General features: G+C 40.0%; 1 protein-coding gene across 2 annotated transcripts in view; it reads right to left on the minus strand.

Annotated features, from left to right (window-relative positions):
* The window catches only part of ME3 (malic enzyme 3), a 333119-nt gene that overhangs the window by 103328 nt on the left and 208344 nt on the right, over positions 1 to 21447 (minus strand). For both annotated transcript variants that reach the window (XM_069071034.1, XM_069071035.1), the window contains exon 6: positions 7606 to 7767. In XM_069071034.1, coding sequence (XP_068927135.1) covers positions 7606 to 7767 — 162 coding nt within the window. The remainder of the gene's footprint in view (positions 1 to 7605; positions 7768 to 21447) is intronic.

Consider the following 21447-nt stretch of genomic DNA (forward strand, 5'->3'; position numbering starts at 1 on the left):
AAGAGTCCTTGACTTCAGGGAACTTACAGTCTACTTGGAGATAGGGTAGGAATATAGGTATATAATTAGGTAATTATGCTATAATTTCAGGAGGAAGAGAATATTAGCAACTAGAAAGTTTCAGTGAAGATATGGAACTCAGCTAAGCCTTAAGGAAAGATGGGGATTTTGAAAGGCATATGATGAGGGAGTGTATTCCAGGCATGGGGTGATGGCTTAAATCAATGCACAGAGGCAGGAGGTGATATTCTGATTTGGGATAATAGTAGCCCAGTTTAGCCAGAATGTAGAGAGGTAGTTGGGGGTAATAACACTGGACTGGTAAGTCAGAGCCATAGTATTTAACAAATTCAATACCAAGCTAAGGGAGTTTAACCTAGAAGCTGTTAGGAAGCTACTTAAAGATTTTGATCCAGGGAGCAAGAGGGTACACTTTAGGAAGATTAGCTTGGTGGCTCTGTGGAGAATGGATGGGAGAGAGGAGAGACTGGAGGCTGAAGATTAATTAGGAGGTTATTTCAATAGTCTAGGTACCGGGGGCGGCTAGGTGGCGCAGTGATTAGAGCACCAGCCCTGGAGTCAGGAGGACCTGAGTTCAAATCTAGCCTCAGATACTTAACACAAAAACTAGCCATGTGACCTTGGGCAAGTCACTTAATCCCAGTTGCCCTCCAAAAAAAAAAGAAAAAAAAAGAAAAGTCATAAGGGGTGGCCAGGTAGCACAGCGAGTAAGAGCACCGGCTCCAGTGTCGGGATGACCTGGATCAAATCCGGGCTCAGATACTTAGCACCACACCCAGAAATAATTGGCTGTGTAACCTTGAGCAAGTTACTTAACCCTGATTGCTTTAAAAAAAAGTAATCTAGGTACAAGGTAATGAGGGCCAGAAGCAGAGTGGTGGTTGTATAAGCAGGAAGAAAACAGATGGATAACGAAGATGATGTGGAGACAGAAGCCAAAGGTAGGTCAGCTGTGCTCTGCTTTGCATGAGGGAGGCATTCCTGAGGAGGGACATCCAAACAGAGATGCGGCAAAGTGAATCATTATTTCGAATTGCACTGTGTGAGGCAGAAGCATGGAATCATGGGAAAAGTATAGCACTTGGAATCTGGGCGCACGGGTTGAAGTCACGGCTTAGCCACTTACTAAATGTGTGATCCCAACCAAGTCACTTTGCTCCTTTTGATATCAGTTTCCTTATCTGTAAAATAAGGCGGCTGCAGATCCCTTCTAGCCCTGTCTGTGATTCTAGCTCTTGCTGTTTAAAGTAAGGGAAGGGAATAAGCATTTATAAAGCTCCTGCAGGGTGGAGAAACAAATGGCAAACAAACCACTCCAGTATTTTTTGCCAAGAAAACCCCAAATGGGGTCATAAAGAGTTAGACATAACTGAAACAACTGAACATGTGCCAGTTACTATGGTAAGTGTTTTTTTTTTTTTTCCAACAAGTATTACCTCATTTGATCCTCTGAACAACTTTCAGAGGTAGATTCTATTATTAATTGCAGTTGAGGAAATTGAGACAAATAGAAGTTAAGTGACTTGCCCAGGGTCACATAACTATTAAGTGTCTGAGGTTGAATTTGAACAAGTCTTCCTGACTCCAGGCCAAGAGTTCTGTCTCTACTGCACCATCAGCTGCCATGAATCCTTTTGGTAAGGAAATAATCTCCCTCATTCTATTTTGACTGCTTCATGAATTTAGATTTTTGTATATTGGTTTTTCTTAATGTGGGACCCACCTGTGTGCCTGAATGGAATGGAGAGAAAGCACTGGACATTTGTTTATTAAATAATTTCTGGGACTGAGAAAATCACTTCATTTATAAGGATTAAGTTTTCTGCTTGGTAAAATGGAGTCCCCTAATATCTTACCCTTTATAGATGAAGAAAAATGCTCTAAATGACTATTGATTAGAGAAATGCAAATTAAAACAACTCTGAGGAACCACCTTATACCTTTCAGATTGGCTAACATGACAGAACAGGAGAATGATAAATGTTGGAGAAGATGTGGGGAAATTAGAACACTAATGCATTGCTGGTAGAGTTGTTAATTGATCCAACCATTCTGGAGAACAATTTGGAACTATGCCCAAAGAGCTATAAAACTATGCATATCCATTAACTCAGCAATACCATTTCTAGGTCTGTATCCCAAAAAGATAAAAAAATTGGAAAAAAAAGGACCCACGTGTACAAAAATATTTATAGCAGCTCTTTTTGTGGTGTCCAAGAATTGGAAATTGAGAGGATGTCTATCAATTGGGAAATGGTGGAACAAGTTGTAATATATGAATGTAATGGAATACTATTGTTCCATAAGAAATGATGAGCAAGTGGACTTCAGAAAATCCTGGAAAGACTTACATGAATTGATGCTGAGTGAAGTGAGCGGAACCAGGTGAATATTATACATAGTAATAGCAACATTGTATGATGACCAGCTTTGATAGACTTAACTCTTCTCAGCAATACAAGGATCTAAGTCAATTCCAAAAGACTAATGATGGAAAGAAAATGCTGTCCACATGCAGAGAAAGAACAATAGAGTCTGAATGCAGATCAAAGCATACTATTTTCTCTCCCTCTTATTCTTGTTTCTTTTTTCTCATGGTTTTTCCCTTGGGTTCCAATTCTTTACAACCTGACTAATGAGGAATATGTGTAGTATGATTTATATGTGTAGCCTATATCAGATAGCACACTGTCTTGAAAAGGGGGGAGTAGAGGGAAGGGGATAATTTAGAACTCAAAATCTTATAGAAGTAAATGTTGAAAACTAAAAACAAATAAATTTTTAAAAAATATCTTACCCTTTACCTCTCATATTCTCAAATGACCAAGACGAGAAGAATAAAGACAAGGATTCATCTGGGTCTGAGACTTTTCTACTCCTGCCATCACCTACTCCTAACCCAAACTACATATATATTGAATCTCACCTCCAGAAGGAGCTCAGAGGTCATATAGTTCAACACACACCAGGGAAAGGATTTCCTTTCCCTATATGATGGAACCCATTCTCCACTAGATAAAAGTATTACCTCCCCAGGCATTTCATTCTACTTTTATACAGCTCTAATCTAGGTGGCACAGAAAGAGGACACCAGGCCTTCAGTCAGGAAGATTAACCTGGCCTCAGACACTTATTAGCTGTTCGACCCCGGGCAAGTCACTTAGAATCTGTTTGCTTCAGTTTTCTCATCTGTAAAATGAGTCAGAGAATGAAACGGCAAACCACTCCAGTATCTTTGCCAAGAAAACACCAAATTGGGTTTCTTCCTTCCTTCCTATTCAGTAATGACTGAAAAATGACTAAAAAACAACAAAATTATTAGGAAGGTTTTTTTTTTTTTACCTGAAGCCTCGGAGACCATCTAGTACAGTCCCTTCATTTTACAGGTAAGGAAACTAAGGCACAAGAAGATTAAGGGACTTGTTTAAAACATCAAAAAGGAAGTAAGCATCAGAGGCAGGATCTGAACCCAGTTTCTTTAATTCCGAGTCAGTTGCTACACTGCCTCCCTTTCCTCACCGGTAAAGTGAGGTTAAAAATAGCTATAGGACCTACCTCATAGAACTGCTGTGATGATCAAATGAGGACATGCATGTAAAGAACTATATAAATGTCAGCTATTATTATTATATGATGTGAACACAACCTTGGAATGGTGGTAGAGGGAGAACCAGATTTCTTAGCCTAAAATACTTCACCAGTTTAAAACCAAGATCCCCAAGGTAACCTACTAGTTTTGAAAGCAAAATACAACCGTGTGTGTGCATGCACACTTGTGCTTGTGTGTGTGTACACACACACACACATACATGTCCACACTCACACTCAAACTCCCAAACACTTCCAGAAAGTACATAGCTGAGGCCTTTAACCCAGCAATTAGGGAAAGTTCAGACTCTAAAATCAGAGCTGAGGGATTAACCTCAATAACACAGAGGATTCCAACACTATTATTTCTTCTTCCCCTTGACTCTTGCCCTTATTTCTCTTTCTCACGTTAAATCCCATGCTTCAGAGGCTGTGGAGCTGGGCCCTGTAACTCTGGGTGCCTTTCTGCCTCCAGGTGAGGCTCAGGCTTTGCCTCTGCTCATCAGAGAAGCTAGCCGGGAGCTCTATCCCATTTCCTGCCTGCCTGCTCTACTTGGGGATTTTCCTGATTTATCCATCATGCCCCAGGAAGCTCATGATTGTGAAAGCCTTATCACCTGGTAAGATCCCAACAATTTTGCTTCTCCACCTCCTCACCACCCTCGGCTCCTCTGATCCAGAGGGTGGATCCATGAACTCCAAAACCTCAGCTGAGGAAGGGAACTCGGCTCTGAACATCTCATTTCTCACCTGGCTGCTCTAACTTTGAGACTTCTCCGAGTTTTCCCCCAGGCCCCCATATTGAGCACCTTCCCTAGACCCTTGGATTTTCAGCTTCCTTTTTCGTTTTGTGTGTTGTCTCTCCCCACTCCCACCCCCAATTAGACTAAGAAGCTCCCTGAGGCCAGGGGACTATCTTTTGCCTCTTTTTGTATTTCCAGTGCTAGTGCCTGGCACAAGGATGTCCCTTTATAAATGTATACTGGCTGATTGTCTTATGAGTAAGGTATGAAGGAGGGAGAAAGGGATTTTAAAAAAGAAACATAGATCATAAATCCCAGGATTCAGAGTTGGAAGACATCTTAGGGAGATCATTTAGTACATTTTCCTCATTTTACAGATGAGGAAACTGAGACCCAAATGACTTGTTCAGGATAGCAGATCCAGCACTGCAAGCCAAGGCTTCTGATTACAAATTTGGTGCACTCTCCATAAACTGTTCCAGCTGGAAGGGACTTCAGAGATGGTCATTTTCCCATCCAACACGCTCTTATGAGGTGCCTTCTATGAGCCAAAGGGGTCTACTGCAACCTGTTTATTTGACCAATGAGGAATCAAAGACTTAGAGAGAGGAAATGACCCATCCAATATCCCTCAGCTATGCAAGTGGCAGAGCCTGGGATAGGACGCAGGCCTCCTAACTCCGAATTCAGACATTTTCTGCCAAACACACTGTCTCCCCTAGATCCTTAGCAGTGATGGCCCAATTGCTCTCTTCTGTACTTCATCCTATGGCTAAAGCATAAATGAATGTAATTCTTGGCTTACAGTACCCATGTCCCAGTTTTGCCCCCAGCCCCTAAATTTCTCTATATTTTTTTAATATGGGGAGTCACTGGATCTTGGTTGCTGAGTCCTACAATATAGCTAGCCACATTCAGAGATGTGGTATTTTTTATTGAAAAAATATTCCTGCAGATGTCTTTATTGGCAAGGAAGAGAAGGCCAAATATCATCTCTTCTGAGTCAGAGTCATGGGGACGGAAACTGCTAACAGATGCAAAGTCATGGCTTGCCTAGAACTGAGGGCAGTCAGCCTCAGGACAGATGTCTGAAGTTAGTTAGGCCCAAACCACCTGGAAACCTTTGCAGCTGCCTCACCATCAACTCCAAGCTGCCTCCTGTGAACGTGTCAGTTTCTTCACCCCAACCACAGGAAAGCAGGCCTGTATATGCCAGGCTGAGATATCTGTTTTGGTGCCTTCTTGGTGGTTTTTTATAACAAGTTCTTTAGCTCCCATAACTAGATTGCTGAATTCATTTTGTTAGGGGGCCACACTAGACCTGGGTGCAAGAGCTAGGATTTAAGCAGTGCTAGGAAGACCCCTGTAGCATCTCTCTCCTCCCACCATAGTTCCCCTACTATTTCTGCCTGGTGTTTAGATTTCCTCCATTAGAAATTCACTCCTTTGGGAAGTCCTCAAAAGTCATATAAGTCAATCTCATTTTTTTTAAAGCAATTGGGGTTAAGTAACTTGCTCAAGGTTACACGGCCAGGTGTTTCTGGGGGGGGGGGTGCTAAGTGTCTGAGCACGGATTAATCTCATTTTTTTTTAACCCTAGCCTTCACATCTTCCCCCTTCCCACCTCCTTGAGACTGATTTGCCTGAAATAATAAGGAAGTTGTTGGTGGGTTATTATGGTGTTGGGGGTAGGAAGGGCAGAAGAGAAAGTAATTCTGGAATCTAGGTTAGGTCTAAGCGATATGGAGAGGAAGGCAACCACAGGTCAAATACATACATGGAGATAGAGGAAAAGGGGGACAAGAAGGATGGCAAGGGGGCATGTAGGAGGGGGTTGGCCTCTACAGAGGACAAATGTCCATAATATTGGCGAGGGCTAGCCCTGGTCAGGGGAACAAAAAGATAGATTCATAGACCCCTCTGTGCAAAAGACTATAATGAGGACAAATGATCTAGACACCATTTCTCTGTGGAAAGATCCAATTGAGCCTCCAAGATTCAAAATTATTTTTAAAAATGTACTTGTTTTCCTAACATTCTAGTTATTTCTCCCCTACACCCTGACCACTGTTTTCACTGTTCTGGAAAGCCATAGTATGTGACTAGGTACTATAAAGTAGGTCCTGAAGATATAAAGGTAAAAATATAAGTCATAGATCTTAAGATCACAGGCCTAGAACTGGAAGAGACTGTATAGGTCATTTAGTTCAATACCCACATTTTATAGATAAGAAAACTGAGGATCAGAAAAGTAAAGCAATTTATCCAAAATCACACAGTGACAGTCAGGATCTGAACTCGTATCCTCTGACTCTAAGCAGAGTGCTCTTTCCCCTGCACCATTCCATATGTCATAGGTACCATTTTGTCCATTGGCACTGGACATTATTCACCTATACACCATGTGAATAACTCCTTATATCTAGATATGTCTATACCTTTCTTTCATATATATATTTATATTATATAAACATATAATATATTATATATTTATATTATATATTCTATAAACATATAATATATTATATATATTTATATTATATATTTCTTTAAACATTATAGGTCTTGAGAGGCATTGTAGATGGGGAGCTGACCTCAGAGTTAGGAAAACCTGGGTTCAAACCCCCATCTCTGACATGTACTAGCTCTGGACATGTCATTTAAGCTCTGTGTTTTTTAAGGTAAGCCCATTAAGACCACAAGTTGCAAAGCAGGTACCTGTTCTCATCCTAATCATGTTCCCAGGTCCAACTACCCAACCTCTAAAACACATCCCAAACCTAACTATGGGCATCATTTCCCTTAAAAGCTCTGGACATCATTCATCACTACCACAAGTATCATTCATACCCTAGTTATATTTCCTTTATATTCCTCATGTGTCATATTTAAGTATTATTCCTCCATATATACCAAGATTAATTTTTCACATAATTGAACTATCATTCTTCTACAAACCTTTTGTATCATCCTATTCATTCTATGATTTCTTCATAGAATTAGACGTTATTTTTCTCTATACACTCAGTATATTTCCTTCACATGCCCTGGATACTTTATTGGCAAATGCAACCTATACCTTTCTTTCATATATATATATTTATATTATATAAACATATAATATATTATATATTTATATAATATATATATGCCTCCTCTACCAACTCTTCTAGGTGCTGTTTTGCTTGGATATGCCTGGTTGAAATATATTTTTATATCCATCTACTTCTTTCCCATCTACTGGGCCTCTTACCTCATTGTTAGTGCCAACATCTAGCAGAACTGGGAGGCAGTGCTGTGGGTTCACTCCACCACAAGCAGTATACAATGCAAGCTTGCCCACTGGGATGCCCATGCCATAGCAGCCCAGGTCTCCAAGGCCCAGGATGCGTTCTCCATCTGTTACCACCACAGCCTGAAAAACAAAATCCGGGCATGTTGAGTTGGAAAAAAGATTCCAATCTGGATGATACATTTATTTTATAAGCTGTGGTAAGTTAGATATTAAAACCAAATATTCTGTGACTTTGTTGGAATGTGATAAGATTAAAGAATTTCATTAAATTTCCCCTTTAAAACAAGTAACTCCATGATTCTTGGCTGGTTATTGGGGAACTCCACAGAGAAGAGATGACTGAAATACATCTGGATTGCATTCCAAACCAATGATCCCCAGCAAGTGCCATAGGAACTGAAGTCAACTCAACAAAATAGGTCAGTTTCATTTTGACTGATCTTTGAGGAAACCAATCAGAGAGATCCATGTAATACTGGATCTTGATTCGCCCTTCCCTCATATACAATTGGTTACCCAGGCCTATTGATTCCATCATTGCAAATTCTCTCACAATCCCTGCCTCCTTTAATCCTGCTCCCACTACCCTACTTTAGGCCCTATTACCTGAACAATTGTTTCCTTAGCAGTCTGCCTGTCCCCACTCTCTCCCCCTCCAATCTCTTCTTCATATCATTTTCTGAATAATTTTCCTTAAGCACAGCTCTGTCACTTCTTAACTCAAAACAAACAAACTCACCCTTAAGGGACTCTCTATTCCCTCTGATTAAATTCTGAATTAATTTCCCTGGCCTTTAAAGGACTTCAGAATATGATGTTGTCCTTTGTTTCCAGACTTAACCTCATATAACTTCTCTCTACACACTTTATACTCCCTCTTCTCCAAACTGGAGTATTCTCTGTACTCCAAATGGACTCTGAAATCTCCAGCCTTTGAGATTTTATTCACACATTATTATTATATTTATAAAATAAAATTTTATTTATCCTGTACCTAGAATGCTGGCTGCCTCTTCCCTTGCTGACTTCCTACCCATCCTTTAAAGCCCAATTAAAATGCCATTACCTCCACAAAACTTTGCTTAAACCCTCTGTCAGGAGTAGCTTTCCCCTTTCCTAGATATTACTTTGCCTTTAACTCCCTAAAACAGATGTGATGCTGTATTTTACAGTGTTTGGATTCTTATCCAAGCTTACAGAATAGCCAGTAGAAAATTCTCCAAATGCTTTCACATAGTATAGGTTAAGTATCTGGATTGTCATTATTGTCTTGGTAACAATCCAGGGGAGCAGTTATGGGTGATGGTGAGGTCTAAAGTGTGACCCTCCCCCCCCATTGTGGGTGGTTGAGAAAGAGTGGAGATGGAATACAAAAGTCAGGGAGAATGATGGCAGGGTCTAGCAGTCAGTCAACAAAAATTTATTAAGTGCTCACTATGTGCCGGGTACTGTGTTGGGGATGCAAACAAAGGCAAAAGATAATTTCCATATGCACAGAGCTCATGATTTAATGGGAGAGAAAATAAATAAAAAGCTGAAAAGAGGGAGAGGGTATACTGTATGGGGCCATCATGAAGTCCAGGGGAGTGCATACTGTGGGAAACGAAGAGAGGGGTGCCCTGTGTACTCTCCTTAAATGGAGGATTTGGAAGGAGCTCTCTCTGTTTACCCTCTTTCCTCTCCAATCAAAGGGAGGGAGGCACCACAAGAGCGAGGTGTATACTGAGCAGGTGTGAGATTCAGGGTTGATGTGGTCTTGCAGGGTTATGTGATTCCAGGAGAGCACTGATGAAGTTCAGAAGGATGCAGACAGGTGGGAAACCATGGTTTAGCATGGAGAGAGACATATGATCCAGATAGTGAAAGGAAGGAAAGTATACTGAACATATATACATTGCAATCACAAAGTGTGATATCATCACAGAATCTCAGAACTTTAGAGTTGGAAAGACTCTCATTGACCCTCTAGTGGCGGGGGGGGGGGGGGGAACCTGTGGCCTCAAGACTACAGGTTCCCCACCCCTGCTCTAGTCCAACCCACTCACTTAAGGAATCTTCACTGCAATCGACTTGACAAATTTTCATCCATCTTCTCGAGAAACTCCAGAGTAGGGTTTGGGGTGGGGGAAATTCACCATTTTTCAGGACAGCCCAATACACTTTGGACTGATTTTTAGGGACGTTTTCCTAACATGAAACCTAATTTGCCTCATTAAGTCTTCTGTCCATTGCTCCTGCTTCTTCCCCCTGGAATCAACAGAGCAAGTATAACCTGTTTTCAACAGATTTGACTCTTTGGAGACAGCTCTTATGGCCTCTGTTAGTCTTCTCTTCTCCAGACTAAACGCCCTCAATTCCTTCACTTGGGCCTCCTATGACATTTATGGTCCCCTTCACCATCCAGGCTGTCCTTCTCTGGATACTCTCCAGTTCATCAATGCCCTTCTTACACTGGGGTACCCAGAACTGATCCTACTAGGATAAAATACAATGGGGCTATGACCTCCTTATCCCTGGACACTGCACCTCTCAATGGAGCTCAAGATTATATTGAATGTTTTTGGTTGCCACATCACACTGCTGACTCCTGTTGAGTTTGCTGTCCAATAAAAAGCCTGATATTTTTCAGGCCAACAGGTGTCTCAATCAAGCCTTCCCCACCTTGTACTTGTGAAACTGACTTTTTGGACCCAAGTGAGGCTTTACATTTATCCCTATCAAATTTTATCTGACTAGATTCAGCCCAGTCCTTCGGACTGACAAGATCTTTTTGAATCTTAACTGTCATTCAGTGTGCTAGCTATCCATGATTTATCACATCTATAAATTTGACTGATAAAAATGTTAAATAGCAGAGAGCCAAGCACGGACACTCGGGGCACTCCACTGTAGAACATCCAAGTTGATATTAAACCATTAATGACTCTTCTTTAAGACCATCCATTTCTCACAAGTTTCATGTACATTTCATTATATTATCTTCTAGTTCATTATATTGTAGGGGGCAGGCGTTGTTTTTCTTTTTATTAATTTTGTCCCCAGTGCTTAGCACAGTGCCTGACACATAGTAAGTGCTTAATAAATAAATGTTTATTGGATTAGATTGGATTGGATTAGTCCACACCTTTTCCAGATTTCCCACAAAAATAGTATGGATAATTTACCAAATACTTTGATAAAATCTAGCTAAGCAAAATCCATAGAATTCCTTTATTAGGCCAGTTTGGTCATCCTGGCCAAAAAAGGATATAAAGTTAGTCTGCTGTGCAGGATGGGTTCTTGATAGGGCTATGCTGGTTATGTCTTTGCAAACCTCTCCCCCCTTTGCCATTCTAGATGGTTTCCATCTCTTTAATGATTAATTGTAGAATTTTCCTAGGAATCACAGCCACACTCCTTGCAAATAGTTTGCAGACTGTTATCCCCCCCCCCTTTTTTTTAACTGGCACATGCTCTTCCCCATTTTATGGATGCCTCTCCCATTTGGTGCCTCTCCCATTTTCTATGATCTTTCAAATAGTACAAATAGGCTCAGCAATCATACTTTCCAGCTCTTTCAGTGCCCAAGGATGTGATTCATTTTGGCCAGGTGACTTGAATTTATCAAAGATAACCAGGTGGTATGAAACTCAAAGGAGAGGAGATTATTAAGTAATGGAGGCAGGATGAGCATCTGGAAGTGACACTGGAGGGCAAGGAGAAGACCAGGAGAACTCTTCTTGGCCTGGTGAATCTGAGGGCATAAGGAGGGGGAGGGCTGTCTGTCTTTTCATTGAGAGTTTTAAATGTAGTATATTACTCATAAAGCACAGCTCACAAATCATCCCAACATTTTTATTGCTTGATGATCTTGGTGTTCATCACTCTTCCCCTCTTCAATCCAACCAGGTGTTTCCATTTGCCATGTCCTGCAGATCTCCAAGGACTGGCCTTTCAGGGAAGGTCATCCATGCTTCTAGGCCTGAGGCAGAATGCTGCCTTAGTGATTAGCACTGCCTGATTTTGACCTTGTCTTTTTTTGTTTTGGTTTTGTCTCTCACATATTTCCTCTTGGTTCTAACCTCTGTCTGGTTTCTGGATTTGGACGCCTGCTTGAGACCTTGTTATTGTCTCTGTTTCCCTGTTCCAACTCTGCTAAGTCAGGTTCTGACCCAAGGTTTTTCCTGATCATATTACCTTGGCTTGGAATGACCCAACTCTTAGTGACCTTCAGCTTGGCACTCATTCTTTGTATTTGTCTGACTCATTTTTTAGCCCGATCCTCCTGACTTGCTAGTGGCACAAAGGATAGAGTGCTCAACCTGGAGTGAGGAAGACCTGAGTTCAAATTTGACTGCAGACACTTCCTAGCTATGTGACCCTGGGCAAGTCTCTTAACCCTGTTTGCCTCAGTTTACTCATTTGTAAAATTAGCTAGAGAAGGAAATGGCAAACCACTCAGTATCCTTGCCAAGAAAACTCCAAGTGGGGTCAAGAAGAGTTGGACATGACCGATGACCCCCACCACCACCATCAACAACAACAACGACAATCACCTGCCTTGCTGTCACTTCCCTGGTTGTATTTGCCTGCCTTCCATCTTTATCTTCTCACTTTTGGTCTGAATAGCAATTTCCATTTATTCCTCCATACAGTGCTCAATAAATAAAATATTTTGTACTCTCTGTGTGTTCATTCTGTTGGTAGTCAGTCTTTGGTTTCCCTGGGCAGCTAGGTGGCATAGGAGTGGAACATGTTTGACACCTCAGAACTAAACGATCCTTAAAGCCCTTTGCTACTCTGACATCTTCAGTGAAGAGATTTCCCTCTTTCATTTCTTAAATGATTGGGACCCAGGAGAAGAGAATGCCAGCAATGGGTCAGTGAATGTAGCTGGCCTGCTGCCCAACATTGCCTCTGAGGGTGTCAACACGAGGATAGGGAGTGATTTAGGAGCTTGGGAAAGCTTGGGAGTAGGTCAGCTATTCTCAGCTGAACCATCCTTCTCACTCCTGAAGCAGGGGACTGGAAGATGGCCACTGTGGGAATGAAAAATACTAGGAGTTCTCACTTTATGTCTTGATTTATAACCATTGACTTAAAAAAAGCCTGTCCCACCCCCTGTTTTCCTAGGCCAGAGTTATCCATCAAAGTGAGTGGCTGATGGGCTACTTCCCCACTTCTCAACAACGTCACCCCATCCCCAACAACTCACTCCAGACCTAGCTGTTGAGCCATACCCCAACTGAAGCTGGGGATTCATCAGAAAAAAAATGATGCTTTTTACCCTTGGCTGTGTGGTTGGAGAGAGGAGTAAAGAGAGGGATGCATCTCTGATCCATTCCTTTCTTTCTAACTGGTAGCAGTATGGGGCTGTGACTTTTTAGTATCTCTATGACTATCTAGATTTTGTCTTTGTAGTCACATAATGGTTACCAATGAGGTGAGATGAGACTAGTTGGCAAAGATCTTGCTTATCTTGATTCAATTCAACAAACATTTATTGAGCACATTCCACTAGAGGTTATATTACTATTTCTATTTTATGAATGAGGAGACTGAGATTGAGAGAGGTGATGTGATTTGCTCCTAGTCATAAAGATATAGCAAATATCAGAGAGTCTCATCTAGAACTCAGGCCTCCTGATGCCAACCAAGTCTGGTGCTATTTCCATTTCCATCTTACTGCTGCCTCCAATAAGCTAGTCTATGAATGGTTCTCAGTGGAACCTATTAGCACATGGAAAGGTAGTGATGGAGAAGAAAAATAACAAGCCCTGAAGGGATAAGCTGCTGATGGTGAGTCATGGGTGCCATCTTCGTATATGGAGAACCCAAGAAGAGAATGAGAAACAAAGCTTCACCATCAGTTTTCTTTCTACAAATAGGAGCCTGGATATTGACATGAAAACTCCTGAGAGCTCCTGTGAGAATGAGAAAACACACTTAAATAAAAAGTGAATCCCAAGCCTCCACCTTTACATACACTGTATGGAAGCACCAGAAACAGAATCAGTAGAATTTTTCTAGACTAACCTTTATCATAGGCTCCAGCTTCCTTGTTGGACAGCTCCACCTAGCCATTCTCCCAGTAGCTTAAACTCAACCTGTCCAAAAGGAAACTCATCCATTTCCCCTGCTAAAAACCTTTCTCATTTGTCCTTTTCGTCCATCTCTACTGAGACCATAGACTATAGACTCCCAATTGGTCTCCCAATCTCCAGTCTCTCCCCTGGATAATTCATTTTTCATAGAGCTATCAGATTAATCTGCCTAATGTTCTGGCCTTGTCAACTTCCTGCTTACAAACATTCAATGGTTCCCCATCACCTTATGAATAAAGTTAAAACTTTGACTTTTCATTCAATGTCCTACTCAAACTGACTTTAACCTATTTTTGCATCTTCAACCCATCCTCCTACTGTTCATTATAATTTACAATCTAGCCAAATTGGACTACTCACTATCTACTAAATATGTCCAAAGCCTTTTTGCTTTTAGACTTTTCAAGTGCTGATTCTTATTTCTGAAGGACTTCTCCTTACTTCTACCATTCCTTTCTGTGGAAATCCTACCTATTATTCAAGGCCCAGATAATGACACCTCCACCCAGAAACCTTCCCTGATCCCCCCCTCAACCAAAAGTTATCCCTCCTTCTATAACTTCTACTTTTGAATACTTCTAATTAAAACTATTTGTATTCATGGGATCAAAGAATTTTAGTATTGGAAAGGACCTTGGAGAACATCTAGTCACTAGATGTTCTTTTATTGAGAGGGGATTTTCCTATTAAGTTTGGATTCAGTCAAAGGGCTGCAATTGAGGACCTACAGGGCCACATGTGGTCTTAAGGCTTGCAGGTTCCTCACTCCTGACTAGTGCAACCTGCACACTTAACAGATGAATGGAAAGGAAGTGGTTTGGTCTGAGGTCATGCTTTATCTTTCCTACTAGACTCAGTTCCTTGAGGTCATGGACTTGTATCTTGTACTTCTTTGTATCTCCCCCAACTATGAACATTCAGATTGAAATGGGATTGAAACAGAATGCAAAAAGTACATTTAACAAAATGTTTGTTGAATGAACACATTGGGTAGAACCCCAGAGCTTAATGAGACCTCATGAAATTGGCATAGTTCCAAACAAGCTTACTGATCCTGCTGAGCAATTGCATTGGGAGACGGGGGACATCCCATCCATTCCAAAACTCACATTATTATCCAGGCCCCAATCAATTAGTCTTTGAACCTCACTGCATCTCTCAGGCAGTGCTCATTAAATATATAGCCACGCAATTTTTAAATAAGTCTGCTATTTAAATCTGTATTTTTTTAAATTGCCTCTCCAATTACCCTGTAAACTCATTGAGGGCAGGGAATATCTTCCCTATTGTGTGTGTGTGTGTGTGTGTGTGTGTGTGTGTGTGTGTGTGTATCCCAGAGTGCTCAGTCCAGTGCCTAGCAGAAGAAGGGCTGGGTGGGTATGTTTTGAATGACTAATTGTTGGACTGTCTTAGAATATGGAACAAAGCAATTTGCTAGGTCTTGATGGTCCATTAACCCTGGCTTGACCCAGGTTGATTTGTCATTTGCTTAGGCTGATTTCCTTTGGTGTTTTTGAGATTTCCCTCTGGATCATTAGAGACACACCCCAGAAGATTGTCTTGTTGGATGGAAACCAGAAGCTGGAGAACTGAGCCAGGGACTGTGCAGAACTGAATTCTTAGCTGATACATGAAACCAATAGATGGGGAAGAGAAATTATACCCAGGGAATGTCTGTACATAGTCTACTAATCAACCATTCAGGATACCTAATGGTTATAGCTCAAAAGCTTACTTGGTGTTTGGCAGAGGACAGAGCCAAGGGCTAGCCACATCTTCAGCTCTTTAGGTTAAACTAAGATCCCGGAGATAACAAAATGATGGGTGGGTCACAAAGGAAATGTATGAGGAAAAAGATTATGAACTATTACTTGGTGAACTGCTAGGAGTTCTAGACAAAGAGAATTATGAACCTGTCCATATCTAAGAGGAACCCAATAATAATAATGATAGTGTAATAATGATAACACCTGACATTATATATTACCTTAAAGTTTGTGAAGTGTTTTATGAACTTAGTTTCACTTGAATCTCTTAACAATCCTGTGAGGTAGATACTGCAGATACCAATCTCCATTTTTTAGATGAGGAGACTGAAGCTTAAGTATTTTGTCCTCAACCCTTAGTCAAGTATTCTATCCACTATTCCAGTGGTTCTCAAAGTCTGAGAACCCCTGGAAGTCTCTGGGATACTTCCAGTGATTCTGTGAGGTCAAAACTATTTTCCTAATAATATTAAGACATTATTAACCTATTAAAAGACTCCCCCCTTTTCTAACTACATACCTGTGTGGGGCTGAATTTTCTTCAGAAACATCATTTGAAACAATATATCACAACAGATTGAATGTAGAAACAAATATGGAATCTACCTTCTATTAAACCTAGCATTAATGAGATTTGCAAAAATATGTAAAACTGTCATTCTCCCAATTGTTTATGGAAAATAGTTATTTTCATAAAAATATGTTTTTAGATTAACATATAGTGGAATTGTTATTGTTTTAAATTAATTGATATTTTAAAATTTTAAGTTTTAATTTCTGATATGTTGACATAACCCACATAAACAAAAACTATTCAGGATTTTCAGTAATGTTTGAGTATAAAAGATACTTTTATACTCAATATATTCAATAATTTAATGTAAAGGAGTCCTGAGACCACAACATTTGAGAAATGCTACACTATACAGAATACTGGTTCATAATCACCTCGTTTGTATAGTCATGTGTAGACCAGCGCTAAGAATTCTGTTTTTAGTGTCAGAGGTGCTGGGTGGAAATTCTAGTTCTGCTGTTCAGTATGGATGTGACTTTGGTGCAGTCATTTTAACATCTATGGTCAACCAGTCAACAAAAATTTAGTAAACGCTTTCTAAAGTTCTAAGGGCTAGGTGGCACAGTGGATAGTGAGTTCAAATCTGACCTCAGATACTTACTTACCAGCTGTGTGACCCTGAGCAAGTCACTTCACCCTCTTTGCTTCGATTCCTCATCTGCAAAATGAGCTAGATTAGGAAATAATAAATCAATCTAGTGTCTTTGCTAAGAAAACCCCATGGGGTTACAAAGGGTCAGACATGATTGAGATGACTGAACGATAACAAAATACTATGTGATAGGAACATGTTTGTGTTATGTGCTGAGGATATAAATATAAACCCAAAGGTCCCTGCCCTGCCCTTCTTTTTATTTTTTCTGGTCAACTAGTGACTTTAAAAAAGTCTTCTAAAATTTTATTATTTATTTAAAATTTTTCTCTTTTTAAATTTTGAGTACCAAATTCTCTCCCTCCTCCCACCCTCTTCTATACTCACTGGGAAGGCAAACAATATGATATCAATTATACATGTGAAATTATGCAAAACATAATTCCATGTTAGTCATATTTTTTTAAAAAGCAAAAAAAAATAAAGTGAGAAAATTATACTTCAATCTGCACTCAGAGTTCATAATTTTTCTCTCTAGAGGTGGATAGCATTTTTTCATCGTGAGTCCTTTGGAAATGTCTTGAATTATTGTATTGATCACAGTCGCCAAGTTTTTCACAGTTGATCCATTACAACATTGTGTTACTATGCATAATGATCTCCTGATTCTTCTCACTTCACTTTGCATCAGTTCATATAGGTTTTGCCATATTTTTTTTTCTGAAACTACTCCCCTCATTATTTCCCAAAGCTCAATATTACTCCATCACAAATCATATGCCACAACTTGTTTAGCCATTCTCCAATTAATGAGCATCCCCTCAACTCCCAGTTCTTTACTACCACAAAAAAGCTGCCATAAATATTTTTGTACCTATAGGTCCTTTTCCTTTTTCTTTGTTCTCTGTGGAATGATATGGTGGATTCAAAGGGTATGTGCTTTTTATAGCTCTTTGGGCCTAGTTTCAAATTGTCCTCAAGAAAGGTTGAACCAATCCACAATTCCACCAACAGTTAATTAGCGTACCTATCTTTTCCTCAGCCCTCCAGCACCTGTCATTTCTGAAAGGTGTGAGGTAGTACCTCAGAGTTGTTTTAATTTGCCTTTCTCTAATCAATGATGATTCAAAACACTTTTATATGCCTATAGATAACTTTGATTTCTTCTTCAGAAAACTGCCTGTTTATATCCTTTGATCATTTATCATTTGGGGACTGGCCTTTATTTTTATGAATTTGACTCAACTGTATGTTCAGCATAAATTTGCAAAATAAGGCCTTTATCAGGGAAACTTGCTGTAAAATTTCTTGATATTACTTCATTGTCTATAATACCTTTCAGTAAAATATATTGTTCTTGGTTATTCCTTTTAATTAGGTCTATTTTTGCTTTTACTTTGTCTGAGATCATGAATGCTACTTCTGCCTTTTTAAAATTTAGCTGAAGCATATTAGATTTTGCTCTAGCCCTCTATTTTAACTCTCTTTGTGTCTTTCTGTTTCAAGTGTGTCTCCTGTAAACAACATATTGTTGGATTCTGGTTTTTAATCCATTCTTCTATCTGCTTCCATTTTATTGGTGAGCTCATCCAATTTATATTCATAACTATGATTACTGTGCTTTTTTCCCTCCATCCCACTCCATTTTCTTGTTTCTTCTTCTTCTCTCTCTTTTTATCCTGTCCCTCCTTAAAAGTCTATTTTGCTTCTAACCACTGCCTCCCTTAGTCTGTCCTTCCTCTTATCATCCTTCCCCCTTCCCCCAATCACTTTCTTTTATCTCCTTCCCCTCTGATTTTTCTATTGGGTAAGTTAAATTTCTATATACATCTGAGTGTGTACATATATTCTTTCCCCTTTGAATTAATTCTGATGAGGTTTGAGCATTGTCTGCCACCCCCCCCCCATATTGCCCTATACTGTAAAAGCTCTTCTTTGTGTCCCTCTTTTATGTGAGAAAGTTATTCCCATTCTACCTCTCCCTTCCCTCTTTCCCAGTGCATCCCTCTTTCTCACCCCTTCATTTTTCTTAGAGATAATTTCAACATAATTGACTTGTAGTCATGCCCTCTGTCTCTGTATTGTCCTTTTTAACTGTTCTAATAATGAGAAAGTTTTTAGGAGTTACATGTATCATCTTCCCATATAGGAATGTAAACAGTTTAACTTTCTTAAGACTCTTATGATTACTCTTTCATATTTACTTTTTATGTTTCTCTTTGAGTCTTGTGTTTGAATGTCAGATGTCAGATTTTCTATTCAGCTCTGGTCTTTTCATCAGGAATGCTTGAAATTCCTTTATTTCATCAAAGATCCATTTTTTTTTTACCCTCAAGGATTATACTCAGTTTTTCTGGGTAGGTTATTCTTGGTTGTAATTCTACCTCTTTGGCCTTCTGCAGTATGACATTCCAAGTTCTTTTCTCCTTTAAGGTAGGAGCTGCTAAATCTAATCCTGACTGTGACAACACAATATCTGAAATGTTTCTTGCTGACTACTTTAAGTACTTTTTCTTTGACCTGGCACCTCTGGGATCTAGCTATAACATTTCTGGGAGTTTTCATTTTGGAGGCAATTGGTGTAGTCTTTCAATCTCTAATTGATCCTCTGGATCTGTGATTCTGGGGGCAGTTTTCCTTGATGATTTCTTGAAACATGATTTCAAGGTTCTTTCTTTGATCAAGGCTTTCAGGTAGCCCAATAATTCTTAAATTTTTTTTCTCCTTGATCAATTTTACACATCAGTTGTTTTCTTATGAGATATTTCACATTTTCTTCTTTTAAAAAAATTCTTTGGACTTTGTTTTATTGTTTCTTGATGTCTCATGTAGTCATTCACTTTCACTTGCCTGATTCTAATTTTTAAGTAATTATTTTTTTTTCAGTGAGATTTTGTACCTCTTTTTCCATTGGCCAATTCTGTTTTTTAAGGTGCCATTTTCTTCAGTAATTTTGTGCCTTTTTTACCAGCCTATTAATTCTCTATTTATAATTTTCTTGCATCACTCTCACTTCTTTTCCCATTTCCCTCCTTCTTAGTCCTTTCTTTAACTCTTCCAGAAATTCTTGTTGGATATGGGTCTAATTAACATTTTTCTCTGAGGCTTTGTAGCTGTTTTCACATTGTTGTCTTCTTCTGAGTTTATGTCTTGGCTTCCCCTGTCACCATAGTAGCTTTTTATAGTCAAATTATTTTTTTTCTCATTTTTACAACCTATTTCTTTGCCTGGGGATTAGGAGGCACCACAATTTTTTTGCTTTTTTGCACTGATGTTTTCAGAGCTAGTTTTGGGGGTCTGCAAGTTTTTGGTGGTTCTAAGGTAGTGTGATCCTGGAAGAGCTGTGGTCACTGCTCTCTAGTATTTACCCAGGAAGGGCTCCTGCTCCCCCACAGCCATGAGTTCTGGTGCTCCTCTCTGCCCTGGAACTGGAACTAGGGTCCTTTCTCCCTTGTGACAGATTCCCAGCACTCCTCTCTTCCTTGGAACAGTGACCCAGAATTGCATTTGAGCAATAGAGTTGCCAGTCAGTGCCAGCTATACCCAGTGAGCAAAAGGTCCTCTATAATGTCTCTCTCTTTTTCTTTTTGGAGGGGGAAGGCAAGGCCATTGGGGTTAAGTGACTTGTCCAGGGTCATACAGCTAATGAGTATATCAACTGTCTGAGGCTTAATTTGAACTCAGGTTCAACTCCTGACTCCAGGGGTGGTGCTCTATACACTGTGCCACCTAGCTACCCCTTAAATCTTTTCTGACCAGTGGTCTTACCCCTTTACTTTCTGAGCTGAGACCTCCTGAAGCTCCTGCTGCTGCTATTGTTGCTGTGTGTATAGTCTCCAAGACAGGCCCCTATCTGGTGTCACAAACTTCTCCTGCTGACCTCTTAAATCTTCCCAGGCTAGAAAAATGCATTCCCTTCACCTTTTGTTAGCTCTGCTGCTCCAAAATTTGATTTGAAGTGTTATTTTAAAGTTGTTGGGAGGGGAATGCTGAGAGAGCTCAGCTGGGTTGCCTAAAATCCACTATCTTGGCTCCCCGCCCTCACATTCTAATGGGGGAAGACACCACATTAAAAGGGAACTGAAAATCCGAAGTACTAGTGAGACAGAAGGATGAATGAGGGATGGCTGGCACGGGGTCCTTCCTTTATCCCTGTTGACTGAAGGAGTTTGACTAGACTTTCTCTAAGGTCCAGTTCTAAGTTCTATGAAGCTATTATTAATTAGGTAGACCATGTAAATATCATCATCCTCATTTTTACAGACCTGGAATCTCAAAGATGTTGAGTAACCTGCCCAAAGTCACACAGCTCTTAAGTATGAGAGTTGGGATCAGAATCTAAGACTTCTGACTCCTAAGCCCAGTGTCCACTCAGCATAACTATAGAAGTGTCCATGTGGGTTTCTCATGTTCTATTGACTTTCCCCAGCATTGACAGTTTGCCAAATTTGAGCACATTTAGAGAAGAAAAACCAGGATGGTGAGATGACCATAAAACGATTCACTTCAGGAAGTGGAGATTTTTAGCCTGGCAAGAATAAGAGAACCATGATAATTGCATTCAAACATCTGAAGGGTCATGTGGAAGAGGGATTAGAGCTGTCTTGTTTGGTCATAGGGCAGAACAAGTGGCACTGGACAGAAGTTGTATAGAAGAGGGAAGGAGAAGGGAATAAGCATTTAGATAGTGCCTACTACGCCAAGCACTTTTAACAAATAGCATCTCATCTGATCCTTACAACAATTCCTCAAAGTAGGTGCTGTTATTATCTCCATTTTACCATT

This window comes from Petaurus breviceps, unplaced genomic scaffold (genome assembly GCF_028583685.1).
Source record: "Petaurus breviceps papuanus isolate PSGF00001 unplaced genomic scaffold, PetGlider_PUasm1.0 90823, whole genome shotgun sequence".
NCBI lineage: Eukaryota > Metazoa > Chordata > Mammalia > Diprotodontia > Petauridae > Petaurus > Petaurus breviceps.